Below are 18,241 nucleotides of genomic sequence, written 5' to 3' on the forward strand. Positions count from 1 at the left end.
AGGCCCGCCTTCACGAGTAAATAAGGCTAACATGGGCCGACCAGTTGACTCTTCAGTCTTCACGCCCGGAGAGAGGAGAAGGGAGATCACGCACGCGGCGCAGGAGGATTTGGAGAGACCATGGCGGAGAGGAAGGGCGTGCCGGCGCTCGGGTGGTGGCTGATGCTGGTCGGCTCCCTCCGCCTCGCCTCAGTCTGGTTCGGCTTCTTCAACATCTGGGCGCTCCGCGTCGCCGTCTTCTCCCAGACTGACAGTGCGTGCCCTCCTTTTCCTCCTCCTCTCCCTGTCTCTCTCTGAGGTGATGGATCAGTTATTGTTGTGTGGAGTTTTATCTGTTTGGCGCTCCATTTTCGGGAATTGGCGATTCAAGTAGAGAACTTAGGTCTTAGTAGTGACCCAAATGCTGGCGTCTGGCTCTGTATGATCTGCATCTGTGTTTGACTAGGAACTTGGTGATTTGGAGAGACTAGTACGATAGCAAGGTTAAGGGGACTGACTGATGTCATGCAGATGCCCACGCTAAAAAATATATCATATGGACTTGCGTCTTTGTGGATGTATCCTGAAGAGAAGTCATCTTCATGACGATGCAGATCAGGAACATCCATAGGAAATTGCTGAAAAGTCGTACCTGAAGCATTATAATTGAAGAAAAACTTTGAGCACCAATTTCGTCAACAATATATAAGATATATGCCATATAAAAGATATAATATCATTGGATTCATAATCACAAGAAGTTTTCAATGGTATTTTTTATGAAATATAATTTTTTGTTTTGTTGACCAAATTATTGGTCAAAGTTTTTCTTAAACTACGTGCATGCCTGTTAAACTAAACCGAAGGGAGTTGCATGGTCATCTTTGAGCATTGTGAACCAATAACAGCCAGGACTCCTATAGTAACTTTTTGGTCGCTTTAACCGCAACCCTCGTACTAATACGTTACTACTATCTCCTGTCATTTGTTGTCAAGTTAGTTGTTCATTTTCAGATAATATCTTAATCCTAACCAACGTTTTCTCTGTGGATCTAATATGAAAAACATTGTTCTTTCTTTTACATGCAGTGTCTGAGATACATGGACGCACTTTCGGGGTCTGGACACTTCTGACCTGTACGCTGTGTTTTCTGTGTGCGCTAAACCTCGACAACAGGCCTCTGTACATAGCCACCTTCCTGTCATTCATCTACGCCCTCGGCCACTTTCTCACTGAGTACTTGATATACCATACCATGGCCGTGGCAAATCTCAGCACAGTTGGCTTCTTTGCAGGTACTGTCCCAGAGCTCGAATCTCAGTGTGCCATTAATTTCACTTTCACCATGTCACATAACCAGTTCTTCAATAACGTGATTTTATTCGAGTACTAGCACTTGTTTTGCTACATTTAAGTTGGTAACCCTGGCGCCGTCGTAAATATCCATTCAATATAGCGTTATGAAATAATTCAACAAGTCCAGCCTTGTAGAAGCTAGTTTTTCTATATATGTAGTTTGAGACATTGTACAACTGTCCAAAAGGGGCATCTAAAGTCTGCTAGGCTTATAATTGGTAATCCAACCTGATGTAGTAATAGATAATGATACATTTGTAGCTTCTGGTGGTTTGTAACCTTTCTGATCAACTTAGGTAAACAAGAAAATAACTTTTTTGATTGACTCACTCCTTTGCATTCAGGGACATCGATTGTATGGATGCTGCTCCAGTGGAATTCTCATGGGGATTCCCGCGGTTCTCACGCCGTTAAGCAGTCATGAGTGGCGTACTCGCACGTGCCCGGGGAAGGATACTGGAAGGATCCTTGCGGAGGGCCATTTCATGTTCTCCCCGCTGGTGTTTGTTTACTAATTTTTCTTCCGCGTCTCAGTATTGTTTTGCTTGAAACATTTGTTGTAGATTCAGTTCATCCATGAAAAAACTGAAAATCAGGAGCTGTAACAAAGGAATACCATTTCTTGAGAGATGGACGTGGCCTGAAAACTAAACTAGCCACACCTCGGCACATACATGTTCTGATGTTCCCGTATCTTTTGAAATGTTGATCTTATTTTCTCTTCTTTTCCCAAGACCAGAAATGTTGATCTTTGGGATCGAGCCTGTGTAACACTTCTGTTCCCACCACTGGCACGCTTCGTTGAACTCTTGTCATATATCTAGTCAGGCTGGCACTAAATTCATTCAAGAACTCACTCACTCAAACATGTAACACTTCCTTCACGAATAAATATTTTTTTATTTATCATAAGATTGTGTTTATATAGCTTCTAAAAGAATACAGTGCAAGCAGCTTTCATAGCTCAGTTGGTTAGAGCACCCGTTTAGTAAGCGGGAGGTCTTGAGTTCAACTCTCAATGAAAGCAACAATTTTGCAATTTTTTTTATGCCACTACTGGCCACCAAATTCCACAAACACACCACGGAGCTTCTCTCTGCTCCTCATCATGGCTGATGGCGGCGATCGCTGCTCCGTCCTCCTCCCGAGAGGCTCCTTTTTCCTCGGGTTTGATTGCTCCACGCAGTAAGAACACCATTCCATAGCTCCAACTTATCATCTTCTGCCTGAATTTCCTGATTAATCATCACGGTCTTTGCTCTGTTCCGCAGGTCGCTCAAAGCCACGGTGCTGGACGCCGGCCTCACAATCGTCGCCCACGACGCCGTGCACTTCGACTCCGAGCTGCCGCACTACGGCACCGAGGGCGGCGTCCGCCGGGACCCGGCGGAGCCGGGCCGCATCGTGTCGCCGCCGCTGATGTGGGCGGAGGCCCTTGACCTGCTCCTCCACAAACTGAAGCCCAAGGTGGACTACGGCCGCGTGGCCGCCGTCTCCGGCAGCGCGCAGCAGCACGGCAGCGTCTACTGGGCGCACGGCGCCGGCGCGGCGCTCGCCTCCCTGGACCCGGCCGAGGGCCTGGCGACGCAGCTCGCGGCCGCGCTCGCCGCGCCGGAGTCGCCCGTGTGGATGGACAGCAGCACCACGGCGCAGTGCCGGGAGGTCGAGGCCGCCCTGGGAGGCGCGCTGGCGCTGGCCGCCATGACGGGGTGCAGGGCGCACGAGAGGTGCACCGGTCCGCAGATAAGGAAGATGTTCCAGACCAGGCGGGATGTCTATCATAATACCGAAAGGATCTCGCTCGTCAGTTCGTTTATGGCGTCGCTGCTCATCGGCGGCTACGCCTGCATCGACCAGACCGATGGCGCGGGGATGAACTTGATGGACATCCAGACGCGCCAGCTGCGCGAAGATGCCCTTGAGGTTTGGTTTCTTGAAATAGTCAGAGCTTTGCAGCTGCAGTTTGCAGGATCGAGTAGCAACGACATTCAGTTTTGCTTGATTTTTTGTCCGATTGCTTTCTGATGCATTCCAAGCTTACAGGCTACAGCTCCAGATTTAGTGGTGAAGATTGGGAAGCTAGTACCAGCGCATGAAATAGCTGGAACTTTAGCTCCTTATTTTGTTCAGAGGTAGTAACCTATGCCAAATTCGTTGGTCTAGATTTGCCTGTCATTTTTGGGGTCTCATAATAAGTATAAATCTGGAAAACTGAGTTGTATGCACAACCCATCTTTTTATTCACTGCTACATCTTATCAGATTGGTAGCATTATTGTGTTCGAAATGAGGCTAATGTTGTAGCAGACTAGTTACCTTCGTAAGTAACCAATATGACCATTGAATTGTACCCCAAATTAACTTCTTAGACATTAATCATGCGTGTGATCGACTTGTCAGAATGATAGACTTGAATACTTCATGTTTTCTCAGATTTCAATTTTCAAGAAACTGTCTGGTCGTTCAGTGGTCAGGGGATAATCCCAATAGCCTTGCAGGTACTTAGAGTTCTTCTAACTTTCTGTGTATGAATCTCTTCAAACATATGATGTATCTGTTTCCTCATATCATAGAATTTCCTAATAGAAAGCATACAAACAACTTGTGTACATAATGCAAATTTACAATAATATTCGGCATCCCTGATATATATGGTCATGCAGGCTTAACTTTGAGCAGTCCTGGTGATCTGGCAATCAGCCTTGGAACGAGTGATACAGTAATCATTTATCACCATTCCTAAATTTTCTTCTATTTTTTAATAGCAATGGTATAATACGAACATGTAGTGTAGCTTGTACATACTACATTGGGACATGGTTCTGAATTTGGCCCATTACATGAATCAAACCTTTTTTTTCTTGTGATGTGGAAAAACTAGTAAAAGCAAAGATAAGAAGACTAGTCGAGTAACGCTTTTCTGTTTCTATTAACATTTGGCGGTGATTGTGACACCTTTATGACCCTTCAGGTATTTGGGATAACTGATATGCCTGAACCATCCCTTGATGGAAACATCCTTCCTAATCCAGTTGACCCAAAGACCTACATGGTTATGCTTTGCTATAAAAATGGATCTCTAACACGAGAAGGTACCATTTTCAGTGCCTTCTACTATACTATTTCATCTAGCTGATTCAGTTATTTCTTGCCAGATATTCGTGATCGTTATGCCAAGAAATCATGGGATGTGTTCAACATCTTCCTTGAGCAAACAGACCCCTTAAATGGTACACAATGTATTTCAAGAGTCAAAAATCCATTTTTTACCCCTTGTCTATATATTGACTCTATACCATGTATTTTTGGTCCCTTGGTTCTCAAAACTATCTAGATTTGGTCAATTGCCCTTGTGAAAGCAGTTTTGATGAGCATATGGTGTGGAAAAAGTATCAGGAAAAATTTTGAGAAGGGGAGAGCCGGAGAAATCTCACAAAAAAATATTTTTTCTTCAATACCTTTTTTTGGAGAACTCAGCTAATACTAAGAAAAAATTGGAAAAACTTTTAAATATATTGAAACAAAAAATTCCAGAGTATTTACGAGCGTTATGTATATTTTAAATTTGTAGGACCCCGCGCAAAGCGGGAGCTTCATGCACCGGGCTGCCCCTTTTTATGTATATTTTAAATTTGTAGAATGTTCAGTAACTTTTCTATGATATTTGTGTTTTTCTTCTAAAATTTTGTTTTCCTATTTTTTCCTTCAATTTTCCTGATTTTTACAAGTTGACAGCCTTAAAATAATACCAGATATTTACAAGTTCTTCTTTCTCATAAAAATAAGAAATTAGTTCCATCAGGATAGATGCTTTGCACTGACCATAGAAAGGTAGCTTTCCCATGTATTATTGTGTCTCTGTGTTTTTCTTATTTCGCAGGAGGAAAACTGGGATTTTACTATAAGGAACAAGAGATCCTGCCACCGCTCCCAGGTTCTTCTTGCCGACCTTGCATATTCTTTTGCATCATGTCTTAATGTCACAACTCACACAATGTGCTAATTACTATATGCCTAGTTGGGTATCACCGTTACAGTGTCGACACGTTAACCAGTGGATCTTCAGCTGAGACTGCACGACATCAAATAGATGAGTTTGATCCTCCGTCAGAGGTTTGAGTACTTCACAACTCGTCACTGTTGTCAAACGATTGAACATGCCAAACACCTGGGACAGTTTTCACACAAAGCTATTCAGGTTCGTGCGGTAATAGAAGGCCAGTTCCTCTCAATGAAGGGCCATGCTGAGAGATGCGGCCTGCCGGTGCCTCCGAAGCGGATTATAGCAACCGGTGGCGCATCGTCAAACCAGGCCATTCTCAAGATCATGGCATCCATTTTCGGCTGTCCAGTTTACACTGTTCAGAGACCAGGTATGTAGATGAATATTACACCAATGTGTTCTTGCCCTGTTATCCACATTGCATCATCTTAGAAACAATGCTGAACACTATGCATCTACTCTGCATGATTGTGCATTGTGATGCTTATGTATTGCAGACTCTGCCTCTCTGGGTGCTGCTCTGAGAGCAGCCCATGGGTGGCTTTTTAAGCAGCAAGGTGACTTTGTGCCCATCTCACGCCTGTACTCAGGCCGATTGGAGACAACATCGCTCAGCATGAAGCTGGCTGTTCCATTTGGGGATTGCCAGGGGGACGCTGAGCTCCTGAACAACTACAAGTTATTGTTGAATAAGAGGCTGGAGATTGAGCAGGAGCTTGTCGAGAGGTTTGGTCGTCGTACCTGTGCGAAGTAGCTGGCAACATTTTTGTATGGATGTATAACACTTTTTAGTAGCGTCAGTGGCGCTGATAACGAGCCTTTCGAAAGTGCATAAGCAGATAAGGGTTATAGAGAAATTGGATTAGGTGTATTTTTTAGAGAACAGGTTCGAAGGCCCTTGCTTCTATATAAAAGCATAGAGCTGTATCAGGTGTATAGTAAGCAGTAGCTACAAATTCAGGCATGGACTGTCACCACTATAACATTATGTAGTAGGATAGGATTTGTATTCTGTTGAACATGTTCGACTCAAAATCCAATGCTTTGATAAACTTTCATGTTCGACTCAAAATCTAGTTTTTGACTATCAAAAACTTAGTAGGATGGACTTGGAAACGGACAGAACATAGAAGTTTTTTTATTCCTATGATTGCGTGCTTTCATTTTATTTTGATTCACCTCAGTTCTAAAAAAATGCGTGAACACAGTGTATGGTATGTTGAATATATAAGCAAATTATCGTATGCTTTAATCTGAATAAATAGTTGATAAAACATGATCATAGAAACAGTAACTGAACTAATCATGTAAAATGATAGAATAGATGAACAGATTGCATCTAAACATGATAAAATAATTACATTTACTACGTTTGTTAGAACTAGAAAACTCTATCAAAACTTGAAAGAGAGAGGACAGGTCACGTGCAGTGCATCCGGAGCCGCAACAGCAGCAGCATTTGTGTCGACGCAGTCACCCATATCGCTGAAGAGATTGTCGATGTCCTTATCGATGTCCGGGAAGAAGTCGCCGGCGGATTTCGGAGGCCTACTATCCCTTCCCTTGGTGTACGCAAGAAGATGGGATGGGGAAGATGTGGGCGGCGGCGCAAGGTTTTGTAGGCAGGTAATCTCATGTAGGTTTATATTGTGCAGATCAGGTAAATTGTAGGGCGCAGCCCATGTTCCAGTCAACACATGCCACAGTTCAGAAAATTGGGAAATGAAAATGGGATAACGCGTCCAGTAATGACTTACTAATTAGTACACAAAATATAAACAACATGCATGTGTATGAGCTCGGCTTGGCTCAATCCACGAAACACGTCGAGGCGAAGGGGCGGGCTATGTCGGAGGAGTGTGTGTGAACTCATTCTCTTCTCTTCTCACTCACTTAGTAGTGCTAGAAAAGCTCACCTTATAAACTGCTCCAACTCTCTACTAACTAGCAATGTGGGACTGAACTTTAGTCTCACCCCTTACCATGAGTGAATGGGTCATATGAGAATTTCAGAATTTGTATTGGGTTAGGGGCTAGGGCCTACTAGCAGCAAAGGAATTGTATGCCCCCAAGATTTCCAACCCTCTCCTGTAAGGTGTACAAACAGATCATCGTTAGCTTTGGCCACGGCTGTCAGATGGACTTTCTTGAAGCCTTTGTTAGTTTGGATGTTGGTTTTGACCAGCCCGCACCTATTCTCGAGGACGAAGCTTGATATGAAGGGGAGTCATTTCATCGTCCCCCTTCAGCCTTCCGAGCCCTCTTAGTGTCAGTGCGGTTTTTTGCCTTCGCTTTCTTTGTGGCGGCAAGCCTTGCCACCACCTCTATAGCAACCTTCGCCACAAGGCTAGACACATGGCCCTCGTCCACCGACACATCCACTACCTAGGTCTCGGCAATGGGTTATGAATCAGCCACAAAGGAGGGGATTTGCGAGTCACCAACGTAGATAATGGCCTAGATAGATCAATGTAATAACATGCAGATCTAACCTTACACAAGATGTGCATTATGTACACAAGAGCTGAATGTACAGAGCTACAAGGAGCTGAAGATAAACAAGACATCATGTTAGTGATACATTTCATGAACCTCCATACTACAAACACATAAGCCCTAGCAATGCTTTTTTTCGACCCTACCATACCTAGATCACAGATGAACAAGTACTACACATGAAAAACCTAGCTATATCTGCCCTACCACGGCAAGATCTAGCCCTACCGTACCAAGATGGAGGTGTGGCTCATTGATGGAGGCGAAGGAGAACTTGATAAAGAAGAGGAAGTAGGCTTGCCGCCGTCACCGACCAGAGATGAGTGCGCCGCTTACCGGACCCGACAACAAAGTTCGAAGGGGGGTCCCATGTTTGGAATCGGGTGGTGAGAGTGAAGGGTAGAAATACGACAGGAGTTTCGGTGAGAGGTGCCCCATTTTCCCTCCAACGCATGTTCCTGCCATCTCCATGGTCGGCTAAGCTCGTGTGGGCAAAAATGCTCTTTTGCATCGGCGGGGCGCGAGACGAGGGTGACTCTACGGAAATGATAATTTCAACCGTTCCTAGCGGGTCTGGCCCATAGGTACTTTGATAACCGTGCGGGCTACAATGCGGAGGGAGACCAGACATCCACCTGGTTTGGTTGGGGAGGATGCGAGCTACCAAACACGTCCGAGAGATAGAGATGCATAACTTGAAGTTTCTGATTTGTCCTCCTTCCGGTTCTTGCTCCAAAGATTCTATGTCTAGATCCCAACCAACTTGCATATATACTGTTGTAGATGTTTAAGAACAACTAGCTAAAAGGAAAGCTTCAAAAAAAAAAAAACCAGCTAAAAGGATACCTGAGAAATTTGCTTTTGGTCTTGCATTCCGTCTGCTGATTCAGTTTTATCGCTTGTTTTTGCGGAGCGTTTGCAGATAACTTATGAGGGGGACCGGATCGGACGGTGGTGGAGATGTACAAGTCCATCAGCATCCCTTTCAAACCTCAAGGATGAGTTGTAGGGCATTGCACCATTGGGCTACTCGAGGCTGCGAGACGAGTTGCGTGGCTCCACGATCGAAAGCATGAGGTGGAGAAGGAATAGCTAGAAAGCTGTCAGCTTGGACAGATTTGATGCTATCTTCCTGCTAGTATCCTAACCTGGCTAACCAAGATGGCCATACAAACACTCCTTGGTCCATGTTATTCTGCTTTCAGAGTCTACAACGATTTGTACCATGTACTTCGATATGTACCCTGGACATTAAACATTTTTCTGTCGGATATTTGATGCTCTGTAAAACCTGCATCGCTGTCAAGCTATGTGAATTTCTTGCCTCTTGTAAACTGACTAGAGTTGCTTCTTGTTCTTCCTTATGAGAACCTGCATATAATCTACCATGGATGACTGTCAGTAGTGATGAATTTAACTGAAGACGAAGCTAGGGTTTAGCCGTTTAGGGTTCATTCTACTCTATGATTAGTACTGATGACACATCGATTATAATTGATTATAAGATGCGGGCACATAAATACTTCCTTTTGAAAAACACATAGTCTTTGGCTACCAAGAACATAGGCAATGCCAGGTTGCTGTTGCTTCCCTCGTACACATCAGATGTTCTTTAAAAAACTGAGACCAAGAGTAGTCCAAAGATTCCCATTATTATGTAAATATAAGGAAGCAGAAGCTATGGCTGAGGGGCGTAAATATAGATGATGGCATTGCAGGGATCATCATACCCGTGGAATTTACAAAAAAAAAAAAAAAAAATCCAAATAGAAAGTGCAGCTACTCGCAAGAATCAAACATCATAGCAAGCTCACATGTGCTTCAAGATAAACGCAGACAGTCTACCACGGAAAGAACAGTGATACAAATGGCAAGTTCAAGGAGAAGATGGTTTACAAACTGAGGCAACTTTGCAAACTAGCAAGAATGATTTCAACCGCAACACAATGCAGATCGGAATCAGGCAGCTACAGCATGACGTGCTGCTTCCAGCAATGATACCTCACATAAGAAAATATAAAGCAATGCAAACAGATTTCAACCAGATATGCCAGCAACAGTCTCAACTCATGTCATCATAAAGATGATTCTAAAAGCACAGCGGAGGGCAATCCAGTGCAAATTATACAAAAAAAAAATTGGCAAGTCAGCATACTAAATGGACAGTCTTTTTTGTATTTGTTAAACTGTAACAACAAATTTGTCGCCTATCTCCTTGACTTTTTATTTCGGGACTTGTTGGAGCCCTTCGGTGGTTCTGGAGCCTTTGCCGAGGTGGTGGATTGGCTTGCTTTCGAAGAGGCACCACCTACATTGGTGGCAGCTGCATCATGCTTACTCACAGAACCTTGGGCACCTCTGACCTGAGTCCCCCTCTTATTCCTCTTTGGACGGTAACTCGACCTCTCCCTCTTGGGAAGCCACCTCTCAGGATCTGGGGGCGGCCCAGGGTTCGCTGGATCAAAGTTCTTTGGATATTTAGGCTTCCTCTTCCTCTTCTTAGCCTTTTGCTTCTTCACTTCCTCAGGAACATCCACCTTCACGGCTTGGTCTACATGTCTTGCACCAGATGTCTTCTCCAGACTCTCCACGTTAATTCCCTTAAGACCAGGCAATGGTTTCAGCTTCTTCTCATATAGCTCAGCTTTCTCAAGGTCTGTGCGAGCTGAAGTTGCAACTAACCCAGCCAACGCTTCCGTGCTCCCATAGCTCTTCACAAGTTCCTCATACAGTTGACAGGCCTCTTCATCACGCCCATGATTGAGCTTAAATGAAGCAGCCTCCCGCATGAACACATCTAACTTGTTATCCTCTGTCATGGCATTCTTCCACCACTGGATAGCAGAATCAAGCACAGAAGCAGCACCATTAGAGTCACTTAGACGCTCTTTTAGAGCTACTAGTGTAGCAACTGTTGCAGGCATGTGCTGGATGTCAGATATTTTAGACAGCGAGTCAGCAGCAATTTGAAAATGGTTTGCACTGGCAGCAATCTGGGCAAGTGCAAGGAGGACTTCTTTAGAATTATCAGGATGCTTCTCAGCATAACGGCTAAGAACTTCTTCAGCTTTCTGGACCTTCTTTTCTCTCACGTGAACTGCAGCTTGAAGTAAAATAGGGAATATGCTGTCTTGAAACATGCCAAGCAGTCCACTGACCAACTCATGTGCCTTAAATATACAATACAGATTGGCAATGTGTTAGTTTGAGTGAAGCAAAAAAAACAAGAAAATAGAACATGACTAAGCTAGGAAATAGTAGTGACTAACGCTTAAAACTGACAATGAAACTAACTATAACATAATGCCAAGTGAATGTATGTTGGCCAAATATGGGTGAATGAAAAGGATCAGAATGATCACAATTTCCTACAAAGTTGACTGATTATTTTGTTAACTGAATCAATGACACTTTTAAGGGAATCACACAAATAAATGAGAACATATGGGGGTGGCGTTTTGACACCCGAGCACAACTGCTCCAGATATCTGGTCCACATACATGGGCTTGGGATCTGTTCCAAACTGAATATCTTGCTCAGATACGGTCCTATGGAGATTGCGTAGAAACTGCAAGGTATCCATTGCGTGTGAGCCAGCTGCAGGCAGTGGGTTTCAGATTCGGTGTCAATGCTCGTAGCAGATGACGGAGGGCACCATGGCAACATACTGAACCACCGGCCCTGGGACTCTGCACTTTCATGTTCCATTGTACAGAAACACAGCTTGATTTTTTTAAGCAGGCCGCCGTTAGTGGATTAGTTCTAAATTTTCTGCTCAATTTTCACTCAATTAAAACATGTTGCAACAACAAATCAGAAGAATTGCAAATTTACTTCCCATTTTTCACCCAATTAGTACATGTTGCAAGAAGAAAACCTTTGAACGAGATGAATAAAGTATTTGAATCAATAAAAGATGCTTTTGCACACAGCTTAAAACCTCGCTTTTGCATCAAAAACAGCTGCTTAATCATAATTGGAAGAACGAATTCTAATCCAGAAATCACTCTTGTCGCTGCCTTGTAAGAATAAAACACAAAATCAACTGATACTTGAACAGATCTGGGTGAAGGGAGAATTTGGATGCATGGACAAAACAAGTCAGATTTCAACAAAGAAAATCAGTTAAAAGTGAAGTATTGCACAGATCTTATTTTCTCTAAAATAGAGTAAGATACGTCAGAATAGATTGGAAGTACTACAAAAAAGTGTCAAGAACGAGTACAACAAAATGCATTACACACAAATTAGTTCAGCAAACTTTCAGAAAAGTTCAGCAAACTTTCAGCAAATATTGTGGATATTGGTCCAGAACGTCAACAGACTTCTGTTGTGGTAGATGAACTTCATTAACTAGGTGTACAGACATGGGCCATGCAGCAATAAAAAAGGACACCGGAATTATCTATACGAAGCGGAATACATCTTCCAGCATGAATCTCCATAGTAGTGCATGGTCTGTATTCTGGGTTCATGTAAGCCCATAGCATAAGCGAATTTCCCAGAACATATGAAATACAAGAACACTGAAACGATGTACGCCATATTATTGCAAACAGTTAATGAGAGCTAGGTGCCTATGTAACCAATCAAGCAGATACTTTATATCAGTTTTCAATCAAATGGTTATTACTCATTGAGTGACCAACATCCAACAGATGTGACTCTTGACTCATGCTAGCTAAAATTCAACATAAGCTTACTATAAAAAAAGATACAAAAGTGTCACAAGTACAACAAACAAAAGTTCAGCAGCAGTATGATCCCAGATGAGTAATAGATAAAAACAAATTATATAAACAGGTAAATGGGAGATAGATCAATAATGCAAGGCAAACCTGGTCAATTTTATTTGCATGGAGGAGTAAGAGAACGCGAGCAGAATACAGGGCTTCTTTTTTCCTTGGGGGTAACTTGAATTCAAGGCTCTCAATAAGTTGCAACTGGTTTGGAGCTGTAGACTTCTCAACAAGCTGGTCAAGCTTCCTCAAGCTATCAGCAGCATCCTTTGTACCTTTCAATGATATAAGGTTAGTTGTTGCCACAGCAAGTGATGAGGGATCTCCTGATTTCTTGTTTGTCATATTAACATAGGTTTCCATAGCTTCTTGAGTCTGTCCTTGTAACTGAAAATGCAGATAGAAAATTTAATCGTTTGTAGCCAAAAATAGGTAACAGGGCCCAATAAAGATTGGCTACAAGAGAATCGACCAAATTTAGGTACCTGCTGTACATAAGCAAGCTGAGCAGATACAGGAGCTAATTCGTATTCAATCTCCTCTTCTGCATAATCTTCCACCATAAGCTCCTCCTTCCCAATTCTACAGGCAAAATAAGAAATTGAAATCTAGCTAACCACAGGAGCTTAATAGACTTGCCAATGGCGTGACTTATCCAGAATTAGATACATAGAATTATGGGAAAGAGTGGAAGTACTACTGGACCAATGAACTAATCAAACTTTTACTGGTTACCAAGCCTCTAATCTTACAAGAGAAAAGGTATTGGTTCGATTATCAGTTCATTAAGCCGGGAGTTGCATTCATTTGAGATATAAGTTTGCCAGCAAAATAACCTTTTCGCCAAGTCCAGCTGCTCTTTAGCTTCTGAATACTTCTTATTTTCTATCAAGGTGCAAGCAGAATTATATGCAAGCTCAAAGCTCCTAGCATCTCTGAGCGCTCTAGTGGTAAGATCAACCTTTTGCGCCTTCATGGCTGCATGTACTTCAGAAGCCCTTCCAGCTGCAACCAGAGCAGCAATGGTATTTACATTTAGATCCACTGAGTCAATCTTATATTTTTGAAGCTTCTCATAGCTATTCAAGCAATCAGTCATTCTTGCTAGTCGGTAATAGATCTGGGATTCTAACTGGAGAACAGCAGCTGTTTCTTCTTGGCCATTCAATATCTCCAGAGCTTCTTGCAATTTGTTCTGCCTGTAGTAGCAGTATGCCTGAATATAGATAAAAAAAAATACTATTCAGCGCATGTGTACATATTATTCTTTTATTATCAGCAAATAATTGTCCTAGTGTTCAAGATTTATAAAAAATTCAAAGAAAACTATTAGTCTATAGGAAAGTAGAGACCCTAAAGAAATGTCAAAAATATCAACACTTAAGTGACAATGGAATCCAATCTTAGTTCATCAGCCGTTATACTGCTATCCAACATGATAGTGAATCCTGGCTATGTTTTAGTATTAGCTATCAACCAGGCTGACGGCATTGCTGAGAAAAACCTTGCCACCTACATATAAGTAAAAGTAGATCATACAGGCATACAAAAGATCAAAAGAGATCAACATATTGATATTTTTATCTGGATGCTAATTGTCAATTAAGGAGTAAAAAGGCCATGTTTAAACAAAAACAGTCTGATCTTAAAAAAACACAGTTACAGCTGCTCAATACCATAACAGACAAAGAAACGTAAAATGAAAATGTACAAATCTCATGCAATTATGGACTCTTTGCACTCGCTGGAAACTCAAATTTTAAATTTAAGTTAGACAAGCATAATAATAAAAAATGCCATCACAAGTATTTAGCTTGCAGGGACACAGCTTCTTGCCAGGCCACAACAACTCTTCAGTGTGAATTGAAAGTTTATGATTGCACATGGATTTCATCAGTGTGCATTGAAAGTTTATGATTGCACATGGATTTCATCAGTGTGCATTACAAATCCCAGTAGCAAGCTTTGTTACACAATGCTGTTCTCTAAAATAAAACTTTATATGCAGTGTTGCCAGCATCGTGCCTAGCAATATGTTGGACATCAAACTATTTTTGATATTCAAAGGTAAACTTTCCGTCTCGTCATTACCCAGATCGCCAAACATTTAACTTCAGGTATTAAAAAAAAGAGGAAAACTGTCGGTCTATATGGGAAAGTAGAGATCCTAAAGAAATGTCAAAGATCAAGTGATCAATATTTAAGTGAGATCGGAATTCAATCTTAGTTCATCTCCCATTATGCTGCTATCTGGCATGATAGTGAATTCTGGCCATGTTTCTGTATTAGCTATCAACTAGGCTGCCTGCATTGCTGAACAAAACCTTGTCACATAACGCTTCATATCAGCACAGTAGATCATACAGACAAAGAAAGCACCAAAAGACTTCATATTGAGAAATTTTAACAGGATGTCATTTATCAACTACGGAGTAAAAATCCCATCTTCACGTATAACAAGTCTGATCTAAAGGAAAGTTACATCTACTCAGTATCAGGACAGGCAAAGAAACGTAAGAGGAAACTGTAGTACAAAATTTCATGCAACGATGGAACTCACTGGAGCGTCAGAATTCTAAAGTTAAGTTCCACAAGCACAATAAAAAAATGGTTCACCACAAGTACTCGGATCTGACTACTGCTAGATCCTAAAAACCGCGGCCTACTGATCCACGCAGTCACGGCAGCAAGCGAACACGGACGGATCCAGCGCACCGCCAAGGCTGTAGAAGGATCAAGGTGCGGCTCACCTTGTAGTAGCTGAGATCGATGGGGAGGCGGTCGGCGGCGCGGATGGCCGCGAGCGCCTTGTCCGTGTTGTCGGACTTGATGTGCGCCACCACCTTGCATCGCACCGCGTCCTCGTCGCCCGGCGCCACCGCGAGAACTGCAGGATTAGCCGCGGGGGTCAGTGTCGCGTAGAGTCATGGCGTGGCACCGGAAGCGCGTGAGGGGGAGGGAGAATGTGCGGTGCTTGACCTTGGTCGGCGACCTTGACGGCCTGGGGAAACTGGCCGGCCTCGATGTGACGGTGGAGCGCCGAGAAGAGGTCCTCCACGGAGACCGGCTCCGCGGCGGCCGCCGCCGCCGCGGCCTTCGATTTGGGCGGCATCGGGATGTGGTTCGGTCGGGGAGGAGACGGCTGACAAAACGAGACGAGAACGTCCAGGTCGTTGAGTACTACTCCAGCGGCACCGGAGTTATTACAGCCGCGCGATGGGCCAGCAAGGGACAGGATGTCACTCCATTGATTTTTTTTGCAAAAACGCCCTACTGCCTTCTTCACCAACCATCTCGTCTCACTGTCACACATCACCACCGGAGCAAACTTTTGCCCTCCCCTTGTCTCACTTGCTTGACCCAAAGTTTGAAGAGGAGGGACATCGAAGCAAAAACCATTTATCTAAGGTGTCTAAATTTGGTTGTGCGACACAGGGATCTCCATCGACGAGGTCATCTCTACATCATCCTCCGTCAAAATCTTTGCTGAAAATTTAAGGTCATGCCCAAACTATCAACGAGAGACCTAGCCAGTGCCGCCGCTTTCTTTAGGCTCGATGTTAGTTGGGTTTTCTTTTTTCCGTTTTGGGGATCCTAGTTGAAGTGGTTTGACTAGAGCAAACTTTAGTTCGGTGAGCATGCTAATTTTGGTTGAGATATGCACGTTATTGTTCGAGATGGATCAGTTTTGTCTCAATTGTTGTTGAACATCTCAATTCTCCTGGTAACGTCACATCAGATGCCATGAGGTGGCTTTTGAGGTGTGGGGCCTTGGCCAGCTACGGTAGAATACAGATGCGAGATCAGGCACGAGCGATATGGCGACGTACCCAAGTTCAGGGCCCTCTGGTGGTATACACGAGCTACAATATTGCTGCTTGAGTTTTGTTCGATGGGAGAGAGGGGAAAACTAGGGTAGAAGATGGTCGCTGATGCTACTATTCCTCTCTCCCTATGGTGTTTCTCAGTGGAAAAATGAGTCGATCTCCCACAAAGGGGCTCCTGGAGTGCCTAATATTTGGCGTCCATGTTGCACACGGAAAGCTAAGGGGAAGAGGGAAAACCCCTCTTACCTCGGTCCTTTAGTCCTTCTGGGTCCCCTCTGGCGGGCTCGCTCGCTGCTCCGTCTTGTCCCCTAGTCATTAGCGACGAGACATGGTGTTGAGGCTATAGGAAGGTAGTACCACTGTAGCCTCGTAGCCTGGGGGTCATCAGTATGGTCAGCTCCACCGTACTGGCGACGTGCGGAGCGATCATGCACATTGCCACATTCCATAGCTGAAGGGATGCGATAGAAGCGTTGGCCTCCAACAACCGGCTTTCGGGCGACAGCCGGCAGCCAGCCTCCTTGCGGGTGGCAGCCACGCATTCGGCTCATGCCGGGCGGCCACGCAGCTGGCCCATGCCGGGCAAGGAAGGACAATAGAGTTGTTTTGTACTTGATGGGGGTGTCTTTGCAAATTTTGAGTCAAAGTGATGTGAGGTTTTATCCCGTACATAATTCTCGTGTCCAACGGCTGTACACTGTGGATTGTGCAATAGGAGTACTCCATGAGTACAGGATACGGTGGCCAAATCTAGGCACCTATTGTTCCGAGCCTCTTCACCGTTGGATAGAGAAGAGATAGCTATGATCTCTTGAGTGATGTCGTATTTATGAAATTACCAGTAAGTATGCACATGTAGGATTTATTCATGTAAAACGCATGGCAGAAGTATTCTTATTTTTTGTTTCTTTCTCTGAGTCTAATTCACCTCTCAACTATAATTCAGAACTATATTTATCGCCAACCAAAAAAGTTCATTGATAGTTGAACGGCATAATTCAAGACCTGGATGATTGTACACGTACTACATAATTCTCATAACCATCGAACGATTAATTGTAAGAAACACCAGGTGAACAATCCATGCAAAATAGCCACAAAGGAGTATTCTTATTTTTCGTTTTCTCGATTAAATTCACCTCTCAGTTGTAATTTATCTTTGAAAATCAGGAGTGTTGTAACAACTACCAAGGAATACCAATTCTCAAGATACATCAACGCGGCTGAAAAGCTACACTAGCCATACATTGGGATATTTAGTTGATCCTTTTTTTTCCTATTTTCTAGACCAGAAATGTATATGGTTGGGATCGAGCCCGTATAACACTTTTCACACCGCTTGTTTAACTCGTCACATCTAATCACACTGGCACTGAATTCATTGCATAACTACATCAACGTTTCAATCTCTCACTCAAGCATCGAACACTTTTTTCACATACAAAGCCACAAATTAAGCAGCTGTGTTTCCGTTGCCATTTATTTGGTCCTAGTTATGGTTTTCATAAAATATCGCAACGAAAAAATCAACAAAAGCTTTCATAGCTCAGTTGGTTAGAGCACCCGTTTAGTAAGCGGGAGGTCTTGAGTTCAACTCTCAATGAAAGCATTTGCATAATTTTTTGCTCTACCATCAAAGACCACATACACATCACGGAGCTTCTCCGCGTCCTCCTCATGCTGATGGTGGCGATCGTTGCTCCCTCCTCCCGAACGGCTCCCTTTTCCTGATTGCTATAAGCAGTAGAGCAGCATTCCATAGCTCCAACTTATCATCTTACCGTCTCCCGAATTAATGATTAATCAGGCTTGGTCTTCTCTGTATTCCACAGGTCGCTGA

The 18,241-nt window shown here is 43.5% G+C and overlaps 3 protein-coding genes and 2 non-coding genes across 5 annotated transcripts; 4 read left to right on the forward strand and 1 right to left on the reverse strand.

Annotated features, from left to right (window-relative positions):
- Positions 1–48: 48 nt before the first annotated feature.
- LOC124677190 (ergosterol biosynthetic protein 28-like) lies at positions 49–2,124 on the forward strand. The gene is made up of 3 exons (XM_047213189.1): positions 49–253; positions 1,069–1,275; positions 1,681–2,124. The coding sequence occupies exons 1-3, from the start codon at positions 121–123 to the stop codon at positions 1,758–1,760; spliced, it is 420 nt and encodes a 139-aa protein (XP_047069145.1). The 5' UTR covers positions 49–120; the 3' UTR covers positions 1,761–2,124.
- A 165-nt stretch (positions 2,125–2,289) lies between these two features.
- Positions 2,290–2,363, forward strand: TRNAT-AGU. The gene has a single exon. It is a non-coding gene; the product is annotated as a tRNA-Thr (tRNA).
- Positions 2,364–2,373: 10 nt separating this feature from the next.
- Positions 2,374–6,410, forward strand: LOC124676748 (xylulose kinase 2-like). The gene is made up of 11 exons (XM_047212780.1): positions 2,374–2,521; positions 2,608–3,259; positions 3,380–3,468; positions 3,769–3,833; positions 3,999–4,054; positions 4,307–4,427; positions 4,491–4,565; positions 5,216–5,269; positions 5,354–5,448; positions 5,534–5,708; positions 5,836–6,410. The coding sequence occupies exons 1-11, from the start codon at positions 2,445–2,447 to the stop codon at positions 6,090–6,092; spliced, it is 1,716 nt and encodes a 571-aa protein (XP_047068736.1). The 5' UTR covers positions 2,374–2,444; the 3' UTR covers positions 6,093–6,410.
- A 3,472-nt stretch (positions 6,411–9,882) lies between these two features.
- LOC124674769 (signal recognition particle subunit SRP72-like) lies at positions 9,883–15,686 on the reverse strand. Its single transcript, XM_047210826.1, has 6 exons — positions 15,554–15,686; positions 15,325–15,461; positions 13,411–13,790; positions 13,060–13,156; positions 12,674–12,961; positions 9,883–11,004 (listed from the first exon to the last, which is right to left on the reverse strand). The coding sequence occupies exons 1-6, from the start codon at positions 15,684–15,686 to the stop codon at positions 10,042–10,044; spliced, it is 1,998 nt and encodes a 665-aa protein (XP_047066782.1). The 3' UTR covers positions 9,883–10,041.
- A 2,250-nt stretch (positions 15,687–17,936) lies between these two features.
- On the forward strand, positions 17,937–18,010 carry TRNAT-AGU. Its single transcript has one exon. It is a non-coding gene; the product is annotated as a tRNA-Thr (tRNA).
- Positions 18,011–18,241: the final 231 nt, after the last annotated feature.

Source organism: Lolium rigidum, chromosome 7 (assembly GCF_022539505.1).
Source record: "Lolium rigidum isolate FL_2022 chromosome 7, APGP_CSIRO_Lrig_0.1, whole genome shotgun sequence".
NCBI lineage: Eukaryota > Viridiplantae > Streptophyta > Magnoliopsida > Poales > Poaceae > Lolium > Lolium rigidum.

Bases quoted from the DNA above. Each gene is read 5' to 3' on its own strand.
- LOC124677190 (XM_047213189.1), top strand. From the start codon at position 121: ATGGCGGAGAGGAAGGGCGTGCCGGCGCTCGGGTGGTGGCTGATGCTG. The intron at 254-1,068 runs GTGCGTGCCCTC...TTTTACATGCAG, and splicing joins CGTCTTCTCCCAGACTGACA to TGTCTGAGATACATGGACGC. The intron at 1,276-1,680 runs GTACTGTCCCAG...CTTTGCATTCAG, and splicing joins CACAGTTGGCTTCTTTGCAG to GGACATCGATTGTATGGATG.
- LOC124676748 (XM_047212780.1), top strand. From the start codon at position 2,445: ATGGCTGATGGCGGCGATCGCTGCTCCGTCCTCCTCCCGAGAGGCTCC. The intron at 3,260-3,379 runs GTTTGGTTTCTT...CCAAGCTTACAG, and splicing joins TGCGCGAAGATGCCCTTGAG to GCTACAGCTCCAGATTTAGT. The intron at 4,566-5,215 runs GTACACAATGTA...CTTATTTCGCAG, and splicing joins GCAAACAGACCCCTTAAATG to GAGGAAAACTGGGATTTTAC.
- LOC124674769 (XM_047210826.1), bottom strand. From the start codon at position 15,686: ATGCCGCCCAAATCGAAGGCCGCGGCGGCGGCGGCCGCCGCGGAGCCG. The intron at 13,157-13,410 runs GTTATTTTGCTG...TTTTGCCTGTAG, and splicing joins CAGCTGGACTTGGCGAAAAG to AATTGGGAAGGAGGAGCTTA. The intron at 12,962-13,059 runs GTACCTAAATTT...CTGCATTTTCAG, and splicing joins AGCTTGCTTATGTACAGCAG to TTACAAGGACAGACTCAAGA.